The 20,665-nt window shown below is 31.4% G+C and overlaps 1 protein-coding gene across 1 annotated transcript; it reads right to left on the bottom strand.

The window, feature by feature from the left end:
• Positions 1 to 963: 963 nt before the first annotated feature.
• On the bottom strand, positions 964 to 8,755 carry LOC117928301 (putative disease resistance RPP13-like protein 1). The gene is made up of 4 exons (XM_034848206.1): positions 7,683 to 8,755; positions 1,981 to 2,109; positions 1,793 to 1,925; positions 964 to 1,098 (listed from the first exon to the last, which is right to left on the bottom strand). Exons 1-4 carry the CDS (start codon positions 8,753 to 8,755, stop codon positions 964 to 966), a joined length of 1,470 nt encoding a protein of 489 aa, XP_034704097.1.
• Positions 8,756 to 20,665: the final 11,910 nt, after the last annotated feature.

Below are 20,665 nucleotides of genomic sequence, written 5' to 3'. Positions count from 1 at the left end.
CATGGGTTAACCTGAGCTGGGTCCTAGTCCAAGAACTGTTTGCTGGAAGCATTCAATGAATCCTTTAATGCACGGGATACATCTCCATTACGAACCAGACTGTACACAAGGTTGAAGACGAGGTAACATCAGAGCTACAAGGGCAAATCCCATCCTCAATGGCGTCACTCCCAATGATCAAAGCGGCAAAACACATGGACCCTACTGAGCGCCAGATAAACTTCCATCCCTGTGAGAATTGAGTGTGGCAAAGGAAAATAAGGCCTTTTTTAGGGATTCCCGTCTGGAGGATAGCTTCAGGAAAGGGTTTATTTATGCTTAGAATGTAAGAAGTGAGTGGGCGGATGTTAGGAAGAATGATGACATGCATGGGGGTGTTAAAGGTGGTGAAATAACATTCTCAGCCACCTCTGAATTTTTTGAGGAGCTTCTGATGGTCCAGAAACACGTGGCATCTTCAGTCTCTGACCACTTGAGGGGGTGAAGAAACTGCGAGGAACAGCTTGCTGAGGGAATGGCAACCGAGATGCTGTACTTGACACCACCGATTTATTTGTATCAGAAAGGTTGGGGACCACTGGCAGCCAAGGGGGCAGAATGACCTATCAAACTTGAAGGTCTTGAAGGTTTCAAAGTCAAACTGGAAGTGGGCCTTGGAAGCTCATGAAGCTCATTTATTTTGGGTTCTCTCATAGATACTGTACCGGCGTTTCATCGATCCAAGGACCATCTTGGGCTGTAGGAAAATTGAAACTTAGGAAATTGTCTGTTAAAAAGTTGCTCAGTGGGGTGGGATCTCTGCATAAAGTCATCCACTGGTATAGGAAGCTGAAACTGAGTTTCAACCCCATGACCAGCTGCTCTCATCTCCGAACAATTGAGACTGATCATGGATTTGGGCATGAGTTTGAAAGCCAGAGAGCATTGTCTATACATATTACCCTGCATATTGCTAATCTCTGTTCAGTGTAGCGTAGGGCCAACATAGCCAGCAGTTGCCTGGTAGAGTGCAAGTCCAGGGTAAACAATGGCTTCTTGGGAACCAAAATCTTCATTCACAAGAACCCAACGGCCATGAAAGCCTCTTACATGTAAAGCCTGCTCTATGATGGAAAATAGCAGAACGATGGGGAGAACGGGCCTCAATGCATCTTACTCACAAGTCATTATAGCCAAGTGTTGAAGTAGAGCATGCCCTGATAGCTAGGGGGTTGATTTGGACCAGAAATTCCAACCCAGATTTCTTCAGGTGAAACAAACACAAACGGATAAAATAAGATGAACCAAGTACTATGTTAAGCCACGTTTCATGTTAAAATCAAACATAGGTGAGTGAATCCAAATTGATTTTAAAAGAGAAACAGAGAATACCATAAAGCTCACCAATGCGACACAACGGATTAGAGGCAAAATCAGAATATGCACAAAGAGAATCGGAGAAATGAGGGATGAAACAAATAACAATCTAAGAGATCAGCTGAAAGGAATGTAGGACCCTCTGATATTCATACCCAAAATCCACCACAACATGTGGATCTCTGATAGCCATGCCCAATCATATAACGAATTACAGAAGTAGCAAATGAAAGAAAGACCGCAGTATTCTCTCTCCTCTCACCCACGTCTCTACTACCCTTCTTCTCTCTGCTCTTTCTCTGGTTCTTCACAGGCTTCTCTCTCTCATACTCTGATTTTTCTCTGTTTTCTCTCTGTGCTCTGAGTCTTTTTCCTCTGCTCCTTGCTTCTTTCCTCAAGCCAACCCTACTGGTTCTCTCTCCTACCTCATCTAAACCTTCCCTCCTAATCTCAGGAAAAATACTCCAAAGAACTCCCCCTCGTAGGTAGCAGAATCCGCTCCCCCTCTGCCTCCAGCTTCTCCCCAAGCTCCGGAATCCTCCCTCCCAAAATATCTCTCTGCTACTCCCCTGAAAAAGCACCCCCCTCAAAAATATCTCCAGAGCAACCCGTCTCAAAACGTACCTCCCTCTGCTTCTGTCAGCCACCTCCCTCTCTCTCATACGCTCCTCATAACAGAAAGATGCTGCCCTCTCTGAAGATTCTTCCAAGTGTCGCTCCTTGATTAGCGTATGCAAAATACTACCTGATTCACTGAAGGCCAATTACGAGGTGACACGTGACTCCTTGAGAGCCTTCCGCTGCAAAGAAAAATATCTTATAGAGGTGCTAAAGAGTGAACCCTAAATAGGGTCTACATAATAGTATTGATTAACCTAATAATAACTTTAATTATTTGAACTCATATTTAACTCATTTAAGATTTGTTTTTCAATAAGTATGCCATAATTGGGTCATCATATAATATTAGAACATTAAGCATATTATTTCATTCAACATTTAACTTGATTTGATTATTAAATAATATCTTATTATTAATTTGGTTAAACAGGTTATGATGTATCACCTAGTTAATAATTATATAGTGTTTGAGTTTATGTTTTTAATTTTGATTATTATTCATGTCATGTTTGGGTTGAGTTGTTTCGTGGAGTATCTAACCTTTGATACAACACAAACACAATCCACCAACATATTAATAAAAAATTACGAGATGTTAGGAGAGTAATTTTGGTAAAAGTTAATATTTAATGATTTAAGATGATTTTAAATTAAATTATATTTAAATGGTTAAGTCATATCAAATCATTAACTTAATTTATCAAAATCATTTTTGATTTTATATTATAGTATTAAGTTATTTTATCGATGATACTTAATATACTTGAGAACTTAAATTTAGTCTTATCAACATTCTCTAAGGTCTTCTCAATTTTTAATATTTATTTGATACATATTTAAAAATAAACAAGTCAAAATATATTATCTCAAAATTTCTAATTCATACTCCTACAAGATTTTAAAATTCATTAATTAATTTGAAAGAAATTTGTTTTGGAACATGCAAGTGATGGACATATCACATATCTTAAATTTCTAACTAAAAAACCTCATAACAAAATAATTTGATGAATGTTTTTCAGTTTAAAAAACGTAGAACCATTTCACAGTGATTTTGGGAAGTTAGAAATGTTTCCAAATGCTTGAAAATGTTTTAATAACGAAAATTAAACATTTGATAAAAATTGAAGTTCACATTCTAAGTAATTGATAGTGCTTCTTATAATTTTTTTTTTCTTTTCATTATATATATATTAGACATCGAAAAGGTTTCACCAATTAAATGGTGTCACATATATATTTTTATATAACATGAATTGAAAATGTTTCATCAATTAGGTGGTGTCACACATGTATTTTTAAGTCTCATAGTTTATACCATTGTACCTTGGCCACATTTCTTTATACCTTTGTTTAACGATTTAGATCTCACTACATATATTTAATGGTTCAAATCTAGACTTCGATAGGCACCACTACAAAACCTTAGTATTATATATACATATACATCATAGTAACTACTTTTTTTTTATCAAAACACTTACAATAGAAATGCTACAAATTAGAAGTGTTTTTATCAAAATAATTTCCAAACCAACCATAATATCTGCATTAGCTTTAACATATAATATCTTTTATTTTAGTTGTTGATATAGCTACATATAAGACCAACCATTCATATGATAATTATTATGGATCTTATTTTAATTTGATAAAAATATCTACCCAAGCATTACGCAAATAGGGATGACAATGGGGTGAAATATGGACAAGTCGTTCTTATCTCAATCTCACCCCATTTATTTAAAATAATTCTCATTCCCGTCTCATTGAAGAAATTAAATGGAATGGGGTATGTATGAGAATTTCCTGTACCCACCCTTCCTACCCCTTTTAATTTTTTTTTGAAATTTTTTAATTTTTTAAAAATTATTTTTAAATTTGTTTAAATACATTAAAATAAATATATTTTATAAATAATTAAATTTTAAAATTTTTTATAACTTATTTATTATTATTATTATTATTATTATTATTATTATCATCATCATTATTATGATTATTAAAAATAGGAAAATAACAATTTAGATCTAATTGAGGCAAGACAAGGCAATACCTAAACCAGCCCCAAACTCGTCTCGAGTTTTAAAAAAATTCTCAAATATGCTTTTAACTCGTTTATTTAAATTTCAAATCCATCCCATTAGAGATGAGGTGAAAATCTGTCTCATTATCATCCCTATATGCAAGTTATAAATATATAATAAGAAAAAAAAAATTGCCAAACCAAATTTTAACAAATTTTACCAAACCAAAATTTAAAAAATTTTAAAGTGATTTTTAAAGATATGACATAATTTTTTTTTTTTTTTTTTTTTTTGTATCACATGTTCTACTTTCATATAGAAATTTCTAATTTTAAAAACAAAAAATAACAGATGTATTAAATGAACACTTTAGCTTCTTATTTTTTTAGTGGTTCACCTTGCCCCTTATATAAGAAGATTATGAAAATTTTCAATAATTATGAAAAAGATAAAAGTAGGTGGAAAGACTTTTGACAAAATTATGTGTGAGATGGTGTGTATCAACTTTAATTTGGACAATTATGTTAATGGGAAGATGTTATCCTCATCTCAATCACTAACTTTAAATTGTAGTACTTACTGTATTTTGGATAATTATGTTAACAGATCATGTCATCCTCGTCTCAACTCTTCTTGATTATTTAAGTTATAAGTTATAGTCACCATGTCTTATTTATAATTTTATACTATTTTTTATTATTTTTAAACATAAATCTTATTAAAATAAATATAATTTAAGAATAAATAAATTAATTTTTATAAATTTTATATTAGCATTGATAAAATTATATTTTCAATTTTATTTTAAACATGTTCGGAAAACAATAAAAGAAACTAAATTATTTTTATTGAATTTTATAAATAAAAATTATTTAATTTTTATTTTTATTTAATTTTATAAAAAAATTCTCAAATATATCCCTAATTTATTTAAATTTATCCTAAATCCATCCATAGTTGTCATCTCTAATTTTGACCATATAAAAATTAAACCAAAATATAAGAAGGTTGAGGAATATCAAATATAAAGAGAGGTTGAAAAAATTTATAACGCTTTGAGGTATTTTTCTTACAAATAGAGCTTGTTTAGTCATGTGATTTAAAAATAGTTTTTTGTTTTTAAAAATAGAAAACCATTTTTAAAAATTTCTAATAATGTTAAATCATTGTTATCCGGAAGCAATTTTTAAAAACAAAGTGAAGTAGAGATCTGCTTTCTAATTGAAAATTTTAGCAAAAAATTAAGTCCAATTAAAAAAATTGCAATAGTAGGTAAAAGAAATTGAAAGTGATGTTGAGGAGAGAAAGAGGAAGAATGATGTTGGGAATGAGATGTAATACCTGTTTTATTGCTCAGAGATGGATTAGTCACGTATCACTACACAGGGGATATGGGCAATCTTAGGCCAATCATGTCCTTCCTCCTCTGAGTACCTTTGTTTTAGATATGGACACCCCGAAATCCGTGGTTGTGACAGGGAATCAGGCACTAGTCCTTCCCTTGGCAAAATCCACTGGAGCCTAGGGCAGTTGAAGATCACTAGGCTTCTAAGGGAGGTGAGGGTTTGAAGAGATAGGGAGGCTAAGGATTCCAGATTCTGGAATTGAGAAATTTCAAGGGAGGTGAGAGTTGTAGGAAGAAGAATCAAGTGGGGGTCATCTGAAAAGGAAGTTGCATCTGGAAACATGCCTCCAATTGAGAGGAATTCAAGACAGGGGAGTCTAGAAAGGCCCCATTGCGATAGGGGGGTCTTGATATTCTCACAGTGAGGTTTTTTATTTGAGGAAGCAACAATTCCAGATTTTTAAAATCTGCAATACGCAGAAATGTTGAAGTGAATTATTAGTAGAGTGAAACATCTCTGAAATTGACTCGAGGTGTTCACAATCCCAAATGTGAAGTAGCTCAAGGGTGGAGGGAAACTTGCCTCTTGGGAAGGATGTGAGAGATGAACAATTATAGATAGCCAGGCCTTGAAGAGCAACAACATTTGTGGAATCGTAGTGCATTAATCCCTCTGGTAGAGACTCCATCTTTTCACAATCACTTATGTAGAGTTCCTTGAGAGTGATGGGTAACCTACCTCTCGGAAAACCAATCAAAGAGCGACACATATTTAGACTTAAGAATTCAAGGGCACACATGTCCATGGTGCTGGTGGTGGCGATGGAATTGCAGTGCATCATTCCTTCTGGAAGAGACTTTAGATTTTGACAATCACGTATGGTTAGTTTCTTAAGGGTGGTGGGTAATTGCCCTTTTGGAAAGCAAATGAGAGATGAACACTGCTTTATCTCCAAGGATTCAAGGACACATTAGTTCTTCACATTCTGAGAATTTCAAAGCCTGAAGCCCTCCCAATGACCGCACAAATCCTCATTGCAATTTGATAAGCTCTAAAATCCCAGAAACTGTTAACTCAGTGAGCGAGGTGAGTTCAATTCCACTTCTCAAGACCGTCTCATTACATTTATCGACTGCTAATTTCTTGAGAGATGGTAACCTTAAAAGTGTAAACTCCAGTTTTGGACAGTTTCTAACAAAGAGCTTTGTTAGAGAAGGCAGGTACGTGGGTAATTTCTTAATCAATTTAGGGCAATGCTCAATTGTAAGCTTATGGAGGCAAGGGAATAAGGACTTTGTGGGAGAAGACCAATCCTCCCAATACTCCCATCCTGACATATTTTCAAAAGATAGAGACTCTAGTGATGGGAAAAACTCATCTACAGAAAAACAACATAAAACTCCGTACCCACATTTGTTACTCCATCATTTCCAGAAATCAACAACTGTTTGCACGATGATAATTGCCCCAAGCATGGTAAAGACGTGCACTTTTTGCAATTTACGAGACTTAGATTCACCATTTTAGAGAATGAGCCATTCTTTATCCAATATGGGAATTCGGGACCACCATATGCAAAAATGCTGATGGAGGTTTTGGATAGTCAAGGACATTCATTTGATCCATTTCATTCCCTGAACCATCCAAGTCAAAACTCCACTTTAGTGTCAATCTTTCAAGGTTATTCTTTAATTTTAGATCTGCATCCTTTACATCTTGAACATTCACCACATTTTCCAATTTTGAAATACAGAGTTCCCCCAAGATTTGACATTTCTCTCAACTTTTTGATATTCAAACCATTGTTTTTGCCCACCATGAAATTCGACAATATTTGCAAATTTTTTAATTTGCCAATTTGTGCAGGCATTTCTTCTAACATGCTATTTTTAACATCAAGAAGTCGAAGGTTAATTAGATTCCCAATGCTAATAGGCAACCTAGTAAGCCAATTACACTATAATAATATCAATGTTTGTAGATTGTAAAGACCGCCTATTGAATTAGGTAAACATTTAATGCTGGTGTAAGACAAATTAAGATACCTTAGAAGTTTCAAATTACCAAATTCATTTGGTATCTCATGTATCCAATAACCACTCAAGGAGAGCACCCTTAGGTGTCCTAATCTTGATATCAATTCTCGAAGCACCTTATTACTGATAAATTGAGTACCAATAGGTCTTGGCGTTGATATAGCTATGAACGCAAGTGCTTTTTCTTATGAAACCTTTCAAACTTTTTAAAGGTATCATAATTATCACGAACAAATGATGAATGACGAGTACATAATTATCGTGATCTATTGCTGCTCGACCGTTGAAAAAATGACCTTGACAATAGCTCATCAAAATACTTATCACCAAGATCTTCCATTTTCCTATTATCTTTTGATTGTTGAATTAACCCCTCCGCCATCCACAAGAGGATTAACCCTTGCTTTGTAAACTCATAATCTTGGGGGAAAATTGCGCAATAAGTAAAACACCTCTTTAAATGTGAAGACAGATGATAGTAGCTCAATCTCAAGGCAGGGATGATGTCACATTCGTTGTCTGTGAAATCCCATACTTTGCTGTACAATACTCTTTCCCATTCACACTCACGTAGTTCAGAGCGCAAAAGGCCACCAAGGGCTCTTGCTGCTAAGGGCGAACCTCTACACTTCTCTACAATTCTCCTGCCAATTGATTCCAAATTTGGGTGCTCATCGATATTCATATGTTCAAAAGCATGTGTTTGAAATATCTTCAAACAATCATCATAAGGTAACTGTTTGAGCTCATGTAAGTTCTTGTGTCCTCTCATCTTGTTTGCAACATCATTATTGCGAGTTGTGACTAGAATTTTGCTTCCCTGTGCTCCCACCCAGAAAGGGGAGCATAGCCTGTCCAACTCAAAGTAATCATCATTCCACAAATCATCCAAAACTATCAGAAATTTTTTTCCCTTCAATTCCTTCCTCAAATTTTCTTGGATTTGATGCAAGTCTTGTGAATCACTGCATTCAGAATTAGTCACCGAGTTGAGAATTGTCTTTGTTATTCTCACTGCATCGAACTGATCTAAGACACAAACCCAGGCTTTTTTATGAACATGCTCGGTTATGGTCTTATCGTCATCGTACACCAGTCTTGCCAGTGTGGTCTTGCCCATTCCACCCAGGGCCACGATGGAAACTACAGAAAAATTGGTTTTAGTGGGTTCATTCCTAAGCAGCATGTCAATTATAATATCTTTTTCTGTCCCCCTGCCATAGACCTGAGGTTCATGTCCTAGAGATGCAGTGACTGGCCTTCCCCAAGCAGAGTTGGTTATCGCAGCCACCTTTTCTAGACGAAGCTTGGATTTTTGAGCCGAAATATCTCGTAAGCGGCGAGTGATTTCCCACTCCTTGGACCTCATGTTAATATAACGAATAACCTCAGTAGGATTGAAATTGCCAAGACAAGTGGAGATGAGCTTGCCTACCTTGCTTGGCCTGCCTTGATGATCAGCTTCTTTGGCCGTGAGCTCCCGTTGCAAAGCTTCCTAGGCGAACTCATTCAAGATGTCCTCCATATCATAAGCCAAATCTTTCAGATTTCCCAGCCACTCTTTCACAGGGAGATTCATGATCCGCTTGTCCTCCGCGTCATTAAGCTCTTCACGAATATCCGACAATTCTATCTCCCATTTCTTGAGATCAGAGTACAACCATTGTTGGCGTGCAAAGTCGAGCAAATCAGTGGAGGCCAACTTGTCAAACAAGAGGCCGATGGCAGCAGAAAGAAGAGCCTCTCCCACAGCTTCCACGGTTTGTACTTTGTTTGCAGAGAGAGAGAGAGAGAGAGAGAGAGCAAATCAAGCAGTGGGTAAAAAAGTGAAGCAGAAAGAAGGGGGTCTGCTCTGTGAAGGCTTTAAATATTAGAAACTCATAAAATATTTGTTTTATGAATTTATTGTATGCACCCATTTTTAATGCCACAGTTGGTTTGTATATATATATATATCCCTCTTTTATTATTATTTATATTTGCATGATATTTCTTTCATACCAATCAAAACTATGAAGAAATTTTTATTAAAATTTATAAAATATATTGTTTTTGTTGCATCAATATGTTTCATTTCATTGTAAGAAAGCTAAATAAAAGGTGATTTTTTTTTCTTATTTATTATAATCTTATATGCATATTACACTATTAGGCAAAGTTGTCAATGATAATGATTGTTGTTTATAATAGCTTGAACTTAAAAGCATCCTACCTTATGATACTCAATTATATTCACCTCTACAACTTAGTTTCAAAATAGATATATATATATATATATATATATATATAAAATTTTGGAATGTATACCAAATTCCTAATTAATAAAGGTTTCTTTTTTTGTAAAAAGAGTTATATAGAATATTTGATAAGTTGATATATTATTATAATATTAAATTTCTTTATAGAATAAAGAATATTATTAGAAATATCTCTATAAATATTATAGGTTAAAGTGAACATGAGCTTTTAGTAACTATACGAAGTGGATAGAGATGTGATGAAGAACAGAGATACTCAGTGAAGTGAGAGGGCTCGTAGTTCAAGATATGGATACAAGGAGTGAGGAAACATGAGATGTTTGGGAAAACCCAATAGCTATATATGGTTCTCTTCTTTAAAATATTCTTTACGATATAGGAAATATTCTCTCTCACTCATGGATATAGGCATGGTTAGTCAAACACGTTAAAACTTCATGGAATATGTTTGTGATTGTTTTATCTTTATATTCTTGAATTAATAATGTTTATATGAAAGCTTATGTTAGCACAACTTAAAATATGAAATAAATATTTAAGTTATGTTTATTTTCTTGAAAATATTAAGGAAACAAAAGTATTTTAAAAAATAATTTCTTTTATTTTTGGGTTTGCCATAAAAAGTAAGAAAGAAAATCAAATATAATTAAAGTTAATTAGAGATTAATTTATGCTTTTTAAAATTATTTAATCTTTACATAAAAAAATTAAAGTGAAATGAATTTGAAGTAACACAAAATAATTTATTAACTTGAAATCTATTTTTTATTTTTCTTTATTTATTCTTTCTTTCAAATTTACTTTTTGTTTTCTTTTTCTCTAGCTCGCTCAAATTTTCTAGAAACCAAATATAGTCTTAATGTGTGTTGGACGATGAACTTGTTATTTTATGAACTTCAAATATTCAAATTTCACAGAGGAAGAATCTCATATTTGTCTCAAGTAATATGCATACCATTTTTACCACTAGCAAACCTTAATCCTTATTATATGGAAATTGGGTATAACTAGATATAATAAAAAACAAAGTTTTGTTAATAATGAAAGAACTTGTACAAGTAAAAATATAATTTTTATAAGATGCAATTTTTTTTTGGCTTTCATATCTACTCAACTAAGCATAAAACTTTTTTTTCAACTTTTAAGTTTTTGACTTTTCAAAAATCAATCAAAATTGGATTGATAAATTATAAAAGGTTACAATATAATATTACAATGTATAAATATTATTTTCACTTCTATATTTTCCATGAAATTATTTATTTATTTATTTAAATTGAAACGACCTTTGTTATTTGTTTGTACTTTTAAAAAATAAAAAATTATTTTAAATCTTAGGTATGGTGATACTTAAGTATTTAATAATTTTAATTAGATAATTACATTTTATTTTACATTTTACATAGAAAATAATTAATTACATTTTATATTATATTATTTAATTAGTGATATTTAAATTCTAATTAGTTTTTAATAATTTAATTAATAGTTAAATAATTAGATTTATTTATGTTTAAATCTAATTAACAATAAGTTCAATGCAACAAGAAAAAAAATAGCTTATTGTTATTATTTTGAAGTGGATTTCGATTTTAAATTTTACAAGTAGATTTGCTTGACTAAGCTTATAAATTAGTAGAATTTAACAAGTTGCAAATAGTTCCTGTTAGAAATTTTAGGATAATCCAAACTATGGTAATCACCCTATAGGGGGGGTGAATAGGGTGATGGTCTCTTTTTCCCAAATTTAAACTATGTAAAAATAAGAGACAATTATATGTAAATATATAATAAACAAAATAAACACAATTGCATATAATTTAAAAGAGTAAGGGAAGAGAGAGTGCAAACACAAGATTTATAGTGGTTCGGTGCAACCCGGCCTACATCCACTCTCCTCAATCTCCTAACCGAGTGAGGGTTCCACTGATTCAAGGCTTCCACACCAAGCCTTCAAGCAATACAATTGGATTATGGTTCCAATCCACCCTCTTGGACTTTTGGCTCCAAGCACCCTTTACACTTCTCAAGAGATACCACACTCTTGGAAAACTTCCTCTCAAAGATTTACAATTAAAGATCTCACAAAATCCTAGTACAAAAGCTTTAAGCTCAAATGATACAAGAAACTAGGATTGAATGGTGCACTAATGATATGCAAGTTTTGGAACAATGGTGCACTCAAAAACACTCTTCTAAGGCTCAAATATATTCAAGAATGATTTAGGAAGGTTAAGCTCTTTAAACAATGAAGATTGGAGCCTTTTTATAGAAGAAAAAAGCCAAACTAGCCGTTTGGGGTTCGACCGGTCGAGCTGGGGGTCGACCGGTTGACTAGCCGTTAGCATTTAATGCTTGGCAGGTGACCGTTAGGCCTCGACCGGGCCTCGACCGGACCTCAACCGAACCTCGACCGGACGAGGTTCAACCTTGACCGGTTGAACAACTGTTCTGGAAGAAAGAGAAAATTTTTGCATTTTTCGAACGGTCGACCGGTTACTGTTCATACCCCTCAACCGGTTGAGCTGGGGGTCAACCGGTTACTGTTCATCCGGTTCAACCGGTTGAGCCATTTTTGGCTCAACACCCAACTTTTTCAACTTAAAACCTTTAAAACAAGTTTGGAAAATATTTGACACAAGGTTTTAATTGAAAACATGAAATCATCCAATTTTAAAAGGATTTAAAATGAATTAATTCTTGGATGATTTTGGTGCATAAGTAAATAATGCAATGCATGAAAAAACCTAGTGCACCAACAACCTTACAAAGAGATCTTATGAAGCTTGGGTCTTGAAAAACACTTCTCTTTGAGGTGGTCTTCTTCTTCATGATTTCTCTTTGGCTTGATATGTCTTTGTAATTGCCACTTTGGAAATCATCTTGCCTAATCACACTTAAAATATAATCATTAGTTCTAAACCTTGTTTTGTTATCATCAAAATCAAGATTAACCAAACCTTGGTTTCACAATCTCCCCCTTTTTGATGATGACAAAACCAAGGTTGCTAAAAAGCTCCCCCTCAATATATGCTCCTTTGAATTTAGAAAATATTCAAGTTTAGAAACTTCAAGGAGTATATTAAGGATGCTCAAAATGATATAATCAAACATAAAGAGCAATTTAGCAATTGGCAAGACATTATTATTAAATATGATGCATGCAATTATAACCAATAAAGCACATAGCATCAATATGGATAGGATTGCTAAAACAATATTGACATTTCTTCCCAAGTTAGCAACCTACCATTATTTCTCCCCCTTTTTGTCATCAACAAAAAGTTTCAATAAAGTATATAAGGGGAATCACATGATATCAAGAGTTAAAAATAAACATTAAGCATAATTTCATTTCTCATGAATATGGATCTCCCCCTTTTTCATTTGAGAACATTTTCCAAATAAAAGATGCTCAACTTTAGAGCATTTCCAATTTAAAGCATGATTTGGAAAAAAATATGTGAGAGAACATATGCATTTAAAAAGATATATAATATGCATTGAATAACACTATTTAAAGCATACAAGCATATGATCATTTAATTTTATATAGGTATATAAAAAAAATCTTCTTTTTAAATCCAAAACCTTGGTTTAACAAATATGCCAATTTTATCAAAGTGATACCAAAAGTTATATTATCAAAAGATATACCAAGTGTTAGCAAAGGGATACCAATTGCAAATTTAGCTTTAGAAGGGATACCATTACCAATATTATCAATGCATTTCTTCCAAGGTAAGCATATCCTCCTTTTTGCATGGATCCCTACAAAACAAATTTTGTAACCTTTGGTACCCATATCCTTTTGGGTCCTAGTGGGTTAGTCTTTCTTCCCTTTGGAATCCAAAATAATTTAGAGTTTTGAAGAACATGAGGAGATTTTCTTAAGGGACAAATATTACTAATGTGACCTCATTTTTCACAAAAATTGCAAATAATTGAAGGTGAAAAACTAGAGGTTTCCTTAAAAAAAATGATTTTTGAAAGGCTTGTAGGTTAACCTCTTTTTATCAAAAAAATGCAATTTTTGATTTGCCAAAATCATATCAAAAGTCTTTTGGCCATTTGAGAATTTTTAGCTCCTCATTTTCCTTTTCAAAAGGGATTTTTGTCTTCTCAATATTTTCAAAATTTTCATTATCCTCATTGAGCTCATTTAGAAGACAAGAAATCTTTTTCTTGAGAGGCATATTTTTGGAACCAAGTTTTTCAAGATTAAAATATAATTTTTGAAGCTCATCTTGAAAATCAAAATGGTTAGAGTTGGAGTTTACCTCATCACTTTCACTTTCACTCTCTTCCTCTTCATCACCATTTGTTATAGCCATAAAGGCTATACTTTTCTCATTTTCTTCAACTCTTTGATGATTGTACAACTCTATCTCATAAGTCATGAGTGACCCAATGAGTTCTTCAAGTGAGAGCTTGGTGAGATCTTTCGCTTCTTGAATAGCCATCACTTTTGTTTCCCATTTATTTGGTAGAGACCTTAAGATCTTCATGACTTTCTCTACTTCAGTGTAGGTCTTTCCCAAGGCTTCAAGTTCATTCACAATCACAAGAAACCTAGAAAACATCTCAACAATAGATTCAAAATCCTTTATAAAAAATAATTCATAATCATGCATAAGGATATTGATTTTAGACTCTTTAACTTGGTCATTTCCCTCATAAGTGACTTCTAATAATTTCCAAATTTCTTTAGCCGACTTACAATGCCAAATACGATTAAATTCATTTCTATCAATAGCACAATGCATGATTATGAACCAAGGTTTGGTTAATCTTGATTTTGATGATAACAAAACAAGGTTTAGAACTAATGATTATATTTTAAGTGTGATTAGGCAAGATGATTTCCAAAGTGACAATTACAAAGACATATCAAGCCAAAGAGAAATCATGAAGAAGAAGACCACCTCAAAGAGAAGTGTTTTTCAAGACCCAAGCTTCATAAGATCTCTTTGTAAGGTTGTTGGTGCACTAGGTTTTTTCATGCATTGCATTATTTACTTATGCACCAAAATCATCCAAGAATTAATTCATTTTAAATCCTTTTAAAATTGGATGATTTCATGTTTTCAATTAAAACCTTGTGTCAAATATTTTCCAAACTTGTTTTAAAGGTTTTAAGTTGAAAAAGTTGGGTGTTGAGCCAAAAATGGCTCAACCGGTTGAACCGGATGAACAGTAACCGGTTGACCCCCAGCTCAACCGGTTGAGGGGTATGAACAGTAACCGGTCGACCGTTCGAAAAATGCAAAAATTTTCTCTTTCTTCCAGAACAGTTGTTCAACCGGTCAAGGTTGAACCTCGTCCGGTCGAGGTCCGGTCGAGGCCTAACGGTCACCTGCCAAGCATTAAATGCTAACGGCTAGTCAACCGGTCGACCCCCAGCTCGACCGGTCGAACCCCAAACGGCTAGTTTGGCTTTTTTCTTCTATAAAAAGGCTCCAATCTTCATTGTTTAAAGAGCTTAACCTTCCTAAATCATTCTTGAATATATTTGAGCCTTAGAAGAGTGTTTTTGAGTGCACCATTGTTCCAAAACTTGCACATCATTAGTGCACCATTCAATCCTAGTTTCTTGTATCATTTGAGCTTAAAGCTTTTGTACTAGGATTTTGTGAGATCTTTAATTGTAAATCTTTGAGAGGAAGTTTTCCAAGAGTGTGGTATCTCTTGAGAAGTGTAAAGGGTGCTTGGAGCCAAAAGTCCAAGAGGGTGGATTGGAACCATAATCCAATTGTATTGCTTGAAGGCTTGGTGTGGAAGCCTTGAATCAGTGGAACCCTCACTCGGTTAGGAGATTGAGGAGAGTGGATGTAGGCCGGGTTGCGCCGAACCACTATAAATCTTGTGTTTGCACTCTTTCTTCCCTTACTCTTTTAAATTATATGCAATTGTGTTTATTTTGTTTATTATATATTTGCATATAATTGTCTTTTATTTTTACATAGTTTAAATTTGGGAAAAAGAGACCATCACCCTATTCACCCCCCTCTCTAGGGTGATTACCATAGTTTGGATTAGCCTAAAATTTCTAACAGTTCCCTTACCTAATCTTTTAAATTAATCATGATGTTGACAAGCACTTTGCCAACCATAATTATAAAAAGACAAATAAGTGAAGTTGATTTTACTAAATTACAAGTGGGTGCCCTTATCTAATCTTTTAAATTAATCTTGACGTTTACAAGCACTTTGCCAACCATAATTATAAAAAGATATATAAATCAAATTGATTTTACAAAATTGCAAGTGGGTGCCCTTTACCTAATCTTTTAATTCAATCTTCATATTGATAAGAACCAAATCGGCCAAATTATAAAAACAAGAAGACAACAAGCTATGATTACTTTTATTAACTAAAATTTAATAAATCACAATTTCTCTTACCTAACCTTTAGATTAATCTTGATAACTTTGCCAACAGTAATTATAAAAAGAGAAAGACGACAAACTAATTTAATTGGCTAATTTTATTAACTTAGGTTTAATAAATTAAAAGTAAATTGATCTCTTACCTATCCTTTTTAAATTAATCTTGAGATCAATAAGAATCATACAGACCATAATCATAAGAAGAGCCAAAACAAAAGTCGATTTGATATTTAATTAGTTAATTTTATTAACTATAAGATGTAAAAATTTGTTAGGAGGTGTCTTAAATTCCAAATTAGAATATACTTTGTTTTTTGTGAAAAGAATATTACATAAAATATTTCCAAATTTTATATGTGATTGTAATAAAATTGAAACTAGTACAAATATATTTATAAATATTTTAAGACATGAAGAGAAAAAGTTATGGAAGATATGAAAAAGAGATGTGATCAAGAGCGAGAGATGTTGATAGAACAAGAGGGTTCACTAGGGAAGGGTGTAGATGTGAAGAAGAATGAGGAACACTTAGTGGAGCAAAATGATTCATGGTTTTATGATAGAGATACAAAGAGCAGGAAAAGTGGGATGTTTGGGCCTTGGTAGTTGTCTAACCTTTGTATGTAGTTTGCTTTATTAATGTGTTTCCTTTAATATGTTTCCTCTAATATGTTTCAATTGAGGTTTCCGTTTTCCTTTTGGTCCTAAGATGGATTTTGTCATGTAATCAATTATGCTTGTTTCCAATTTCAAAGAAACTTGTGTTCTATGATTTGGCAAATGAAAATAATTATTTTTCTATAAATTTTGTTTAATTTTGTTAGTTAATAAAAAGTAGAATATAGATAATATTAGCCATCAAATAGAAAGATAAATATGACAATTAATGTGTTTTCACATCATATTTGTACTTAGATGGTTTTGCTTGTATGAAGTAATTTAATGCAACTATGAAGATTTATATGAAGTAAACTTTATATAATTTTAGATTTAATAATCGATTAATTTTTATTTGAAGATAAAAACATAAAATAAAAGTCTTGTTCGAAAACTATTATTGAAAACAACATGAAAAATGGAGATTTTTTCACTTAGAAATATACATTTGACAAACTTCTGATATAAAACAATTTATTTTTAGAATTTATTCTTAAAATAAGTTATTTTTTAGAACAAAATTGAAATATTTTAATTTTTTCACAACAATTTAAATAAAAATTGAAGATATAGATAATATATATTTTGGAAAATTTTGTATTGTATTTAAGTGTACAATTCCTTTGTAAAGAATAAATCGAAACGAATAATAGCTATTTTCAAGAATTGTTTTGAAGAATTATTTTCACAAATGTTGTCAAATAAGCTCAAAACTTTCTACATCATTTATATTAATCTTGAATTCAATCAAAATCTTGCCACAATTGAAAAGAGAAAAAAAAAATGTTAATTAGTTGGTTAATTTTTACAATCCTAAAAAAATAAAATAATAATTCAACAGTTTTTAAATAAAAATCTCACTAGCTAAAATAAAAATTCACTATCAAAACAAAAGATTATATAATATTTTTCTATTTTTGACCCTATAATCAAGAATGTTCATATAATTTCTTTTATAATAACATACTAAACTAGAAAGAGATTAAAATGGAAAAAGACAACAGTTAACAATAAAATTCTATTAAAGAAATGAAAATTAAGAAGATTTCAATCCACTTCAAATTTATTTCAATGAAATAGTATTGCATTTAAATTATTGAAGGTCATACCAATTTATTTTCTTAATTTTTTAATACTTAACTTTGTTATCAAACAATGAAAATTTTACTAATCAAGGAAAATGAGAAAAAAAAAATATTTTTCTTGAAAATTGATGAATTTGTTAAGAAAGGAAAACAAAAGGTCTTTTCTGGGAAACTTTATTAAATTAAATTAATAACTTAATTTAAATATTTAAATAAATTAAGTATGTTTAGTAAAATAACATAATGGTATGATTTAATACAAAAAAAAAAATTAAATAATAAATAAAAACAATTAACTTATTCTTAAATTTACATTTCTATTTTACCTTTTTACCCCATTTTGGCATAATTACCTTCACAATCTCCTTTAATATTCCACGACCTTTACTTTTACACGACGTCCTTTACCCTAATTATAATTTATGAGGATAAATATGTCAATTTAATCATTTAGAATTAATCATAAGTTAGTTTTGTCAAACAATCTTAATACTTAAAATAAAAATTAAGTAATAAGTTTTAAGTTAAAAATTTAAGTATAATTTAACTAAAAGTCAACTTAAATCATTAAGCAATTAGTATTAAGTTTTATCAAATACCTCCATATAATTAGTTAATTTTGATTAATCTACTAACATAGAAAGTGAAATATCCACATTTTTTTTATTGGTTAGGTTGGTCATGAACTTCTTTCACCAAATCATTTTTATTAATCTTAACATCAACATTAGTTAATTATAATTAAAGAAAAGAAAACCAAAAAAAAAAAAAAAAAAAAAAGAAGTCAATTTGGGTGACCAATCTTTATTGAAAAATTAAAAACCAAACAAAAGTTGATCAATACAAAAAAAAAAAAAAAAAAAAAAAATGAATTGTATGAAGTAGGCATTTGGTCTTTATGAGATTATTGATGGAAGTGCAATAGACTATAATCATGTCTATGAGAATCAATCCCAATGAGTCCTAAAACATATCTATGAGATTATTGTCCAATAAAGATTAAAAATAAAATAAAACCATCACATAAAGAAATGATATTTAACTATTAATAAATAGGAATTGGATACATATAAATAAAATTAGATTAATTATAAATGAAACTATTTTTATTATGTGGTTGTTTTTAATGGACCACCAATTTTTTTTTATATTCCATAGAAAAATTACTTTCCAATACCATAGAATCACCCTAATTTCAAATTGAGATTTACTATCTTAAATTTAAAATTTTTTAAAAATAATTTTTAAGGGCATGAACTAAATCTATATTTTTTGTGAATAATTTCTATTCTTTATATGGAAGGTTTTTTTTTTTTTTTTTTTTTTAATTTTTTTATCAATTTTTTTTTTTAAAACAAAAAAATAAGAAGTTCATAGAGTGCATTTGACAATGATTTTAAGAAGTGTTTATAACCTTTTTAATACTTGAAAAATAAAAATATTTATATATTGAAAAAATTGCAAAATGCACTTTTAGTATGTAATGATATTAATTTCTTCGAAGGGAAAGATTTACATTTAAGATAGAAATAAATAAGTAAAAAATATAAGGATAAAATTTTAAAACTTTTAACTTCTTGTATTTTATTATTATACACTTTTTTCATTAGATGCTTTAAATATTTTTTATTAAATAAAATTATAATTATATTGATGGAAGGCTAATTAACTTTGCTTTAGGTGAGAAAGATAGAAATAAGATCGAAGTGGGTCCACATCTAAAACAAAAATGAAATAAAAAGTAACGATGAAGATAAGATTGAGGTGGGTTCACAACTTAGAAAAAGAATGAAATAAAAAGTATGAGATGAATTGACCAAAGCTTATGCTTTTTCCAAAGAGTAAAAGCAAAGCCCAATAGTATAAAGTGATGACACTAGTCCTATTCAAGGCCCCACTTGCATGTTTCTATGATTTTTTTTATTAAAATAGTATGAATTGTGAATCATTCTAATCATAAATACCAAGGTGTTTCAAGATTAGGTAAGACATTTCTTGAAAATGATGTGAGAGATAGAGACAAGCGACATACCAGTATTCAAGAGAAGTAGTATTCTTCTTTTGCATTTGACAACATTCATCTACTCTACACCCCAAATTTTAGCAACTCAGGATCTCCACCTTCATTAGGATTGCAGGAAACTAGCCTTTTGGAAACACGTGAGAGGACATTTAGAAATTTGAAAGAATTCTAGAGACTTGTTGTTGCTTGAATTGTGAATCATTCTAATTAGTAACAACCCCAAAGCCCTATATACAATTTTGAATTGTTAGCATTCTTACATTGAATGAAAAACCTGTCCCTAGGAAAGAGGTGTCTTGGGCATGAAACCATCAATTATTAACTCTCGAAGAGGCTTGAAGCTGTGTACCCTCTTGATAGCTTCTAATTCATTACATCATATAACTTCTAGATATCCAATTGGCATGTTACTACACCTAAATGAAGTTAGAAACATGGTGAATAGGAAGTTAGACAACCTTTCACAAAAAGAATCCTACAAGAATACACCAAATAGAACTTCTTGTTAACATAAATGAATTCACTCAATTAAATTATTGTGTTAAAATTTCAATTAGGAGAAATGAAAATAGTAATGCTTACATGGGATTATGGGAAAACCAACAAGAGGAACAAACTTTGAATAGAAAATGTGAAGCCATAAAGCTTGTAACTGCTGTCAGATGCTGCTCCTTAGTAATGTTTTCAACAAAAAAAGTTTAGTATAAGGATTCTCTAGTAGCTGAGCTTGTAGAAAATTTCAACAGTATGACAATTTATACTCGTAACAAGAAGATAAAATGTAAGAATTATGTGTTGGGAATAGATGAAACTTACTAAATCTATGGATAGGATAGGGTGAACCCTTCCCGTTTCCATTTTTGGAA

The sequence above is a fragment of the Vitis riparia genome, chromosome 13 (assembly GCF_004353265.1).
Source record: "Vitis riparia cultivar Riparia Gloire de Montpellier isolate 1030 chromosome 13, EGFV_Vit.rip_1.0, whole genome shotgun sequence".
In the NCBI taxonomy this organism is placed as follows: domain Eukaryota; kingdom Viridiplantae; phylum Streptophyta; class Magnoliopsida; order Vitales; family Vitaceae; genus Vitis; species Vitis riparia.
Note: the sequence above shows the minus strand (reverse complement) of the source record. Positions and strands in the feature narration are given on the sequence as shown.